The sequence below is a fragment of the Cajanus cajan genome, chromosome 2 (assembly GCF_000230855.2).
Source record: "Cajanus cajan strain Asha chromosome 2, NIPB_CcT2T_4, whole genome shotgun sequence".
Taxonomy (NCBI): Eukaryota; Viridiplantae; Streptophyta; class Magnoliopsida; order Fabales; family Fabaceae; genus Cajanus; species Cajanus cajan.
The window spans coordinates 19,175,416-19,186,108 of record NC_138518.1 but is presented as its reverse complement, the minus strand read 5'-3'; the positions used below and the strand labels follow the sequence as shown (position 1 = coordinate 19,186,108).

The 10,693-nt window shown below is 35.7% G+C and overlaps 1 protein-coding gene across 1 annotated transcript; it reads left to right on the top strand.

Moving 5' to 3' along the window:
• The first annotated feature begins 355 nt into the window (after positions 1-355).
• On the top strand, positions 356-919 carry LOC145954803 (uncharacterized). Its single transcript, XM_083069490.1, has one exon. It carries the CDS (start codon positions 356-358, stop codon positions 917-919), a length of 564 nt encoding a protein of 187 aa, XP_082925616.1.
• The last annotated feature ends 9,774 nt before the right edge of the window (positions 920-10,693 follow it).

Below are 10,693 nucleotides of genomic sequence, written 5' to 3'. Positions count from 1 at the left end.
GAAACACGGCAACCTGATCCACCAATCGGCCGAGCAGCTGCATTGTATTCCTCCTGCATGGCCATTCGCCACATGGGGGGCCGACATACTCGAACCTTTCTCGGTTGCTAAGGGACAATGCAAGTTCCTCATAGTTGCCATGGACCTCTTCACCAAGTGGATCGAAGCTGAGCTCTTGGCATGTATCTCGGCCCACCAAGTCCAAAAATTCTTATGGAGGAATATCATCACTTGTTTCGGCATCCCACATACCCTTGTGACCAATAACGGCCTTCAGTTCACCGACCGACAACTCAACGAGTTCCTAGCCGGCCTAGAAATACAACACAAGGTCACATCGGTCGAGCACCCACAAATGAATGGCCAAGCCGAGTCCGCCAACAAGGTCATTCTGACAGAGTTGAAGAAGCGGCTAGGAGACGCAAAGGGAGCATGGGTCGAGCAGTTGCCCGAGGTACTTTGGCCCTACCGATGCACGCCTCAGTCGACCACGCAAGAAACCCCCTTTCGGCTAGTCTACGGGTCCGACGCGATGATTTTGGTGGAAATCGGGGAGCCTTCATTCCGCCGAGCCCACTTTGACGAGTCAAATAATGAAGCCCAGCTCCGGGTGAGCTTGGACACCGTGGAAAACATTCGAGAACGAGCACGAGTCGTGGCCGAGGCCACCAAGCAACGCTACAAAAGAAGATTTGAGAGCAAGGTGAAACCTAGAGAATTCCGAGAAGGAGATCTTGTTTGGAGAGCCACAAGCGAAGCAAGAAAAGATCCGAGACAAGGAAAACTCGCCCCAAATTGGGACGGACCCTTCCGAATACGACACAACCTAAACAACAGAGCATACAAGCTAGAGTACCTATCAGGAGAACCAATTCTGAGAACCTGGAACTCCTCGCATTTAAAAGTGTATTATAGTTGATGTAATGGTGCACTTTTTTCCTTGACCGACTCTTTTTTCCCTAAGGAGGATTTTGGGTCGGTAAGGTTTTTAAAGAGACACTTTGTTAATGCAAAGACATTTTTGAATATTGATCATCTCCTTCCTTATTTAACTATATGTATACGTTTAGGTCGCGACCATGCAGGTCCAACCTCGGATAACGCGGGTCGACGCCGATCAAACCTCGGCCGACCTCTCAAACATGCACTCGAGCCCAACAGGTTTCCCTCCCGAGTACCCTCCTCGGCTAAGGATGTACCTAGGCCGAGCACTACGCACCTGCGCGCCGACACCGATCAAACCTCGGCCGACCTCTCAAACGTGCACTCGAGCCCAATAGGTTTCCCTCCCGAGTACCCTCCTCGGCTAAGGACGTACCTAGGCCGAGCACTACGCACTTGCACGTCGATACCGAGAAACCCTCGGCTGACCTCTCAAACGAGCACTCGAGCCCAACAGGTTTCCCTCCCGAGTACCCTCCTCAATTAAGGATGTACCTAGGCCGAGCACTACGCACTTGCGCGTCGATACCGAACAACCCTCGGCCGACCTCTAAAATATGCAATCGTGCCAAACAGGTTTCCCTCCCGAGTACCCTCCTCGGCTAAGGACTTACCTAGGCCAAGCACTATGCACTTGCGCGTCGATACCGAACAACCCTCGGTCGACCTCTAAAACGTGCACTCGAGCCCAACAGGTTTCCCTCTCGAGTACCCTCCTCGGCTAAGGATGTACCTAGGTCGAGCACTACGCACTTGAGCGTCGATACCGAACAACCCTTGACCGACCTCTAAAACGTGCAATCGCGCCAAATAGGTTTCCCTCCCGAGTACCCTCCTCGGCTAAGAATGTACCTAGGCCGAGCACTACGTATTAACGCAACGACGCCGAGCAGTCCTCGGTCATTCAACCTCGCATATTCGAGCAATTCTCGTCCAATTTCTTAAAACAAGTAATCTCGACCGAATATACTCAAACCGAACACTCACAAAAACCGTTCACTCTCGTGCAAAAGAACACTATGCATAAATCATCAACATGAAACGCGAAATTTACCCCCTCGGCCATACATACAAGTCGGTCTATATCTACATTATTAAGCACTCAAACATGAAAAAGCAAAATATCATTAAAAAAGTATGGCCGACCAGAGCGACTACTTACAAAAAATCAAATATCCACCGGCGCCAATGGCCAAATTACAAAAGGTGCTAACGGCCCGGGTACAAACCTAGCTACGTTTGCCAAAGCCAAAGCCAACTTCCTACACTACGGCCGAATCCTCAGGATTTCCATCACCGACTACATCGATGATCGGGTCCTCCTCCCTTGCTGGTGGCGTCGGCGCCCGAGTCGAAATACCACGCCGAGGTGCTTCTTCGTCTGGCTGGGCCCCTTGGGGGAACTCAACATAGCTCATGAACTTACCCCCTAAGAAGTTTCGGCTAACATCGAAAGGAAAGTCAGCCGGGACCTCACAGAAGTGGTAAGCTTGCCTGACCGCATGTTGGAAGCCGGCATCATGCTGGGAGAGGATCTGCTTGGTGGCTTCGGCCTCAAACTTGGCGGCAACCTCTTTCAACCGAGCAATCTCGTTCACGGAGGAGGAGGCATCGGTCTTCATTCTTTGAATGGTCAACTTTAAGTCGTCGGCCTCCCTTCTATAGGCATCGGCAGCCCTCTTCAACTCCTCGGCCGACTCCGTTAACTTGGCGTTTGCAGCAAATGCCTCTTTCACCGTAGCCTCGACTTCCTTGAGCCGACCATGGAGCCTCTCCTCTGAAACGACATGCCTATTCATGACATGCTTAGCAACAAGAGAGGTCCGAGTATCAAGCTCACAAAAAAACTTATACGCGGCCTCAGCAGACATGCCCTCCAAATGTTGTAGCCCGCCCCCAGTAGCAAGGTCTAGATCGACCAGGTTCTCGGTCTGTACATTAGGAGCAAGGAAGTTCGAGCCTGCAACAACGGCTGGAATGGCGAAGGTGTCGCAACCCGATTGCTCCAGTGATAACTGCTTCGGACGTTTACTAGAAGAGCTCGGACGCTCCGACTCTATATTTTGCTTGGCAGCCCTCACCCGAGAAGTGCTGCCCTTCTTCTTAGCATCGGCCAAAGGGATGATCACGTTGGTAGGCCTATCGCGCTGCGCTTTCAGAGCCAACCTTGCCAGTGGCACCTTCCCACTAGCCTACGCCTCCTTAGCCCTCTGGGCGAGCATGGCAGTCACATCAAGCTTACCTCCGGCCATTAAACCTGCAACAAAACAAATCTTAACATCAATTTAAAGCTGATTAAACAACTGAAGCCTAACACACATACCACTACTAGAAAAATTAATATTTGTGACGAATTTTGTGACGGAAAAAATAGCATCGCTAATAGTGACGGATTTTGTGAGGGAATTTAAGTTTTGTGACGGACTAGAATTTATTGACTTTTGTGACGGATTTTGTGACGGAATATATTCCGTCTCTAAAAATCCGTCACAAATTTCGTCACTGAATCAAAAAAAAAAAAATTTGTGACGGATTTTGTGACGAAAAAATTTTCGTCTCTAAAAATCCGTCACTAATTTCATCGCTAAATAAAAAAAAATGTTTGTGACGGATTTTGTGACGGAATGAACTTCGTCTCTAAAAAATCCGTCACAAATTTCGTCACTAAAATGAAAAAATTTAGTGACGGATTTTTCCCTCTCAAAATTCCGTCACAAATAGGTTAAAATATTTTGTGAAAAATTTGTGATAAATTGTTTCCTCTCAAAATATTAAATTTTATTTATGAAACTTTTATATTTAAGAATTATGCATAATTAAAGAAAATATGTTAAATTTTTTTTTAAAAAATAATAAAATTAAAAATATTTTATTTCATTAAAGGACTGAAAAAATTATGAAATTCATTTAATTAAATAAAAAATTGTCAATTTTGAACATAAGAAACTAAGACATTCATTAAAAATATTTAAAAAAAAACTTGTGAAATTAAAAAAAAAAGAATATTAATTTAATTTTGGCTTAATTACATTTTTGATCCCTCAAGTATTGTAATTGTGCAATTTTGATCCCTAAGATTTTAATTGGATAATTTTAGTCCCTAAAGGATTGTAATTGTGCAATTTTAGTCGTTTAATTTTTAATTGAACAATTATAGTCCCTCAAAAATCATAATTGTGCAATTTGAATCTCTCCCATTAAAAATTTAATAATTTTAAAATTTTAATATATATATATATATATAATAATAATAATAATTTAAAATTATACAATTATTTACTTATTTAAGTTAACATATACTATAATTTTTATTAATGTAACAAATGATATATATTTATTATTACTAAATAAATAAAATATTTATATTATTAATAATTTAATATTGCTAATAAATTAATATCAATAATATTTTTAGTATATTTATAGATAAATTGATAATTTGATAAATATAACTTAGTATATATTAATATACTTTTACAAAAATATAAATATAGTAGATAAGATATGTATATTTATATTTTTGTAAAAGTATATTAATATATAATAAGTTATATTTATCAAATTATTAGTTTATGTATAAATATACTAATAATATTATTGATATTAATTTATGAATAATATTATAAAAATATAATATATATATATATATATATTATGTATTTATTAATAATAAATATATATCATTTGTGTGACACTCTCTACCCCACATACCATAACACAAATAACAAAAATTGAATAACATAATCTTTTTCATATTTAAAATACCAAACATGTTTAATTCAAATCAAAACTCATGTATTTGTGGAATTAAATAGATATTCATACATCTCACGCAACAAGGAATACAAGAGAACAATCAAAAAGTAAAATATAAACTTGCATAGTTTATTTGTTTCTCTCAGGATTCTCTTAAGAACCTACAGAGTACTCTAATCCATACAATAAACATCTTACTCATATAATTGTCTCTTACAATTGCATTCCCTTATGGTGTGTTTGGATGAGTAATTTTACAAATTCAAGGAATTTGAAATTCTTGGTATTTGAATTACTTTGATTTCAATTTGTATCATTGTTAAAATATTTTGTTTGGATAAGTCAATTCAATTTTTTTTAAATTTTAAATTGTTAATATGGATATGATAATTTGATTCTATCATGATAAAATTGCTTTTAAAAATATATTTATATGTTGAGATTTTTAAATAAAATTTTATAAAAAAAATGTTAACCAATTTTTAAATATTTAATAATTTTAAAAATTAATTTAGATAATATTTAATAATTTTTAAAGTATTTTTAAATATTCAATAATTAAAAATATGAAGATATAAGATAAAATATATAAGTGAAATAAGGGGAAAAAAATATGAAGAATTTCAAATTCTTACATTTTTGGGAGAATTTGAAATTCTATTATTTCAAAGAATTTCACAAATGCTTGGAATTCAAATTCTTTGTAAATTCTCCATCCAAACAAAGTATTTCACCTCAAAAATTTAAAATTCTTCAAACAAATGAATTACCCCATTAAAATTCCTCATCCAAATATACTTTTAGGTTTCTCATAGGAACCATAGAGATATTAAAATTATACATTTTTGATTATTAAAATAGTAATAATTATTAAAAACCTTTAAAACATTCTATAAAAGTCATTAAAATAACTATAAAAAGATAATGTCCACAAATATAAATAATTGGCTTAATTACATTTTTGATTCCTCAAGTATTGTAATTGTGCAATTTTGATCCCTAAGATTTTAATTGGATAATTTTAGTCCTAAAGTTTAGGAATTTAGATAAAACTGATTTAGGAAACTAAACAATAAATTAAGAGAGTATAAACTAGTATATCTAAACTATATCTTATAGAATTATCTTAACAATTTATATTGTTTATGATATATTATAAAATTTATATATATATATATATATATATATATTAATTTCTTTTTTTTTATATTTTAAATTTCACAATGAAGATAAAAACATATTTAACAATTACTTTGATCTCTTGACTTGATTATGTGAATTTAATTTATTTAATTGAATGATCAATATTAAAATATTTTAAGAACTAACTCTAATCTTTTCAAATCACTCGGTTTTTATTTGAGAATAATAATCAATACTACCAGAGAGTTGTTATATGGTATACTTAAGAGTGATTTTTTTTTTAAATCTGTTGATCTAGATTGTGTTTGAGAGAAGACATTTAAGTAGCTTATTAAGTTATTTTAACTAGTTTACAAGCTAATCCGATTAAATAAGCTTGTTTAGTATGGGTGTTTATAATTTATTTTTATAAATTAATTGAAATAACTCAGTTTGTAAGTCTTTTTTTTTTATTCTTTTTACTTTGTTATCCTTATTATTTTTTTGAAATTTATTTTTATTCTTTTTAATTTAAAAACTACTTTATCTTTCCTGTCATTTTCTCATCCTCGTTATAAGAATTATTTCTTGACATTTTATAATTATCAATTAGCCTACAAAAAAATTTCAATTCAATTAGCTAGTTCACAAACTTCTAATTTTTCAGTTCTTAACTAATAAGTTTTCAGTTTCCAATTTATAACTTATAAATTTTCAGTTAGTTTATGAGCCAATTTTACTAAAAACCTTTAATTAACTTTATAATTCTTGTAACTTTTTTTTTTTACAATATAACACTGCTTATTAAATAATTAGTAGCAAGTATTTTTTTTTAATTATAGTTATTTTGTACTGGTTATCTAACTCTTGCTCGTATCAGTATATATAAATTTAATACATTTAATTATAATATTATTGTAGTAATTTTGTGTATGAAAAAGCTTATTAGTGCAGTTGTGGTGGTTCGTCGATGTCTGGAATCAATGTTATTCCTAATCAGCTGTGACTATTAGGGTGGAAAGAAAATTGATTTCAAGATGGTTTGATTGGCTAGGAACTAAAATTTGTAGTCCTTTTTCTTATAAACTGATTGATGAGCCGTAATTTAGTGCTTCAATTCATATCATTATGGCATTGATTACTTCTCACATTTAGGGTTAATTTCGTGGTTTTATCATGTTTGCTAATTGTCATTTGAATTATGGGCCTAATTGCAAAACTAATCAAATTTCTGTTTCTGGACAGTTTGACATTCGCTCGGTTTTTTGGCTCTATCTGGAGCTACAGGACTCTGAATTGAGCAATCTTGGTGGCGTTGGAAAGCTAAGAGAAAAAGCTACAAATGTCTCACTAATGTGCATCTCCTAGTTCGAAGCCTAAGATGGTCAAAATGGAGCCCGAAAATGACCCACGGAATCTGGAAACGTTTTGGGCCTTGTTTTGCAATGTTCAAATCAGTTTGGGCCCAATTTGACCCAAGCCTTCTAGAAGGGCAAAAGGGTAATTTAAGAAACCCTAAAAGAGGGCAGAAGGGAGCCCTCTTCACACATTCTCTGTCTCTTCCCCAAAACCGTAACCCTAACCCCCTTCCTCTCCCGCTCCCTCTCCCTCTCTGCCACCGCTCCTCCCTCCCTCTCCGCCCTCTCCTTCCTCCGCCGCATCTCCCTCGCGGCCTCCCCCTCCCTCCGCTGCTTCCTCCTCCCCGCCACCCCCCTCCCTCCACGCCCTCTCCACACGCGCCACCACCTCCTCCCTCAACGACCCCAACCCCAACTGGTCCAACCGCCCCCCAAGGAAACCATCCTCCTCGACGGCTATGCCTTCATCGAAGAGATGTGCCGCGAGGAAGGTCACGCCGCTGTGAACTGTTCAGCGGTAAAGCGGAAGAAACCATGCTATGTTTGCGGTGGTTTGGGACACAATGCAAAACAATGCACTAAGGTATGTCTTATAGTCATATTCTGTCATTTTATTGGAATATGAGGGTTTAATGTGTTTTGTTGAGATATGTTTTATGCTCCTACAGACGCAAGATTGCTTTATCTGCAAAAAAGGTGGTCATCGTGCTAAAGACTGTCCAGAAAAGCATGCGAGTACTTCTAAAAGCATTTCTATTTGCTTAAAGTGTGGAAATTCTGGGCATGATATGTTTTTTTGCAAGAGTGATTATTCACTGGATGATCTCAAGGTTGTTCTGTTTCTTATTGTGCTTTTCTTTTATTGTCAAATTTGGGAAATGTTTTTGGTTGGATTTGCATAAAATTAGTGGCTTCTGTTGGATTTGAATTGCTAAGTCACTGACTATTTACCTTTTCTGTTTAATTAGGAAATTCAATGTTATGTCTGCAAGAGGCTTGGCCACTTATGCTGTGTCAATTCTGATGATGCAACACCATGAGAAATTTCTTGTTACAAATATGGTCATTTGGGTCATACGGGTTTGGTAAGTTTTATTTATTTAATGGTTTAATTGTCTTGCCTTATTATATATAGCTCTTTTGCATAATCTAGTCTACTCTTACTGTGTGACTCTTATTCTCTCTTAGTAAGGGGGGAATTTGTTTGATTGTTTCTTTCTTTTTGTTGTTGTCATCTTTTTCATACCAGGCATGCTAAAATGTTTGCAAGATTTAAATTTTATTTAGTGGAAATAAATAGAAGAAAGTTGAAATAGCCTGAAAATGATATTTCACTTATTGCTGAATTGCTTGTTAACATGTATGTGAAGGAAACCAATCATTTTTCTAAACCTAAATGCATCAGTGACAGCCATTTTGAACTTTCTTTCCCTTCAAAATCATTAGTTATCCTTGCACTCTGTTAAAAGCAAATTTCATCCTGAAAACAAATGAATAATATGCTAGTATTCAAGGTATTAGCTTTCAGTTGCTTTGATATAGAGAAAGGAAAATATGGCAACTAATAGGAACTACTGTCTTGGCCTTTGTGTTCTGATTGTACTAATGGTTACCGGTGTTAAACAACCTTTTACTTGTAGAGATGTGAGTTTTCTTTGTTTTCATTTTCAAAATATCACATTTTATAAAATAAAAAATATATGGTACAATAACTTGATTAAACAATAGTTAAATCTTTAGTTGCCAGATTGTTTTCTTAGATTCTGTGGAAGTATAATTTTAGAGTAGCTTGGTTGTGGTGGAGTGTCATTTTTGAAAATCATTGAGGGGATTATTGTCATCAACTCACATTCGGGTCTTTTTAAATAAGATATATTGGCATATGTAAATTTGATAATCAATTGATGCAGGCATGTTCAAGGCATGTTAATTTTTTTGGTGTGTTGATAGTTTTAATGACTATTTTACTGTAAGGCTTAATTGTATGTGCATGTTTGTAACTTTTTTGGGACCTGGTCTCAACAAGGCAAGCATGTTTTATTGTTTTGGGTTTACGATTTTGATCCTCTTGGATGTTCTAGAGTGTACTTGGTGATTTGCTTGTTCTGATCAGTTCACATAATACATTGCTGTGTTCTTGTTAATTTCTGGTCACATTGCGCTATATTGTATTTACTTGGATGTTTTTAAACACTAACTACATAATTTTTTTAAGTGGCTTTGGTTATCCTTTTGAATTGGCTCTACTATCCCTTGCTTTTAATTTGATTCCCTGCTTTTTAGAATTGTTATATTTTGGGTTTCTGATTTCAATATTGCTTTAGCTGAACCTTATTTTGATATTTTGCACCACTTTGCAGGGAAGTTCCCAACACTTGTATTAAGACTTATGCCCACATGATTTTTTCTTATATATATTTTTTAATTTGTCAGTTCATATATTTGCTTTGATGATGCTGGTTTTCCTTTAGTTTCCACTAGCCAGTGACGAGACAGTGTTGGAAGAAGGTGATATATTGAAAATGTAAGATTTTTGAGCATGGTTTTTTTTTTCTCAGTAGGAATTTTGTTATGAGTGATAGGGGAATGAAATTTGTGTTTTTCGCTATTACTGGGAAGTTGATGGTAGTTTCTTTGGTTGTTTGTAGTGATTTGGCTTGTTATATAGATGGTTTCATCGCGGCTGTGGCTCACACTCATGTTCTTCAGGAAGGTCCTGTCACAAGAAGGGCAGCTGATGTTATTGCTACTGCAAATACTGCTGCTGAGGTGGCCTTGAGGCTTGTTAGGCCGGGAAAAAGGGTAATCAATTTTAAGAATTTTTTCCCCTGTATTTGAATTTTTGTATGATTTGATTTGGAATTTTCAACATGTTGCCTCTATTAATTGTATGTTTCGTAGATAGGTATAAGGTCATCACTATATAAGCAATCTAGCTTAGTAAAATTAGGTTGCTTCATGTGTATTGTTTGAAGGGGTTTCTTTGCCTAAATGTGTGCCTTGTGGATTTTGATCTCTAAATGATGAAAAGTATCATGGCTATGGATATACTCCAATGAAACTTTATTGTCATAGTTACACTGATAGAGGTCATTCATTATTTTTCATGTGTTGTCTTGCCGATTAAGCACATCATTAATCTTGGGAACTCCTCTTGATGTCTGTATTGTTCTTTTATCTTCATTTTAAATGATATCATGCATTTTCATAAAAAAGACTTGATATTTTTTTTTTATTGAAATTGTTTCAATAATAGCTCTGGTAATCGATTACAAGAAATGGGTAATCGATTACCAGAGACCCTTTTAATAAGTTAATTTCGAACATATATATGATTTCCATTGTCTGGTAATCGATTACATGTATAGGTAATCGATTACCAGAGTTTTAAAACAATAGTTTTCTCAAATTCAGTAATCAAACAGTTAGCGAGGGATTCATCCCAGTTAGTGACGGATAAAATCCGTCGCAAATAGCGAGGGATTTAATCCCTCTCAAATAGCGAGGGATTTTAC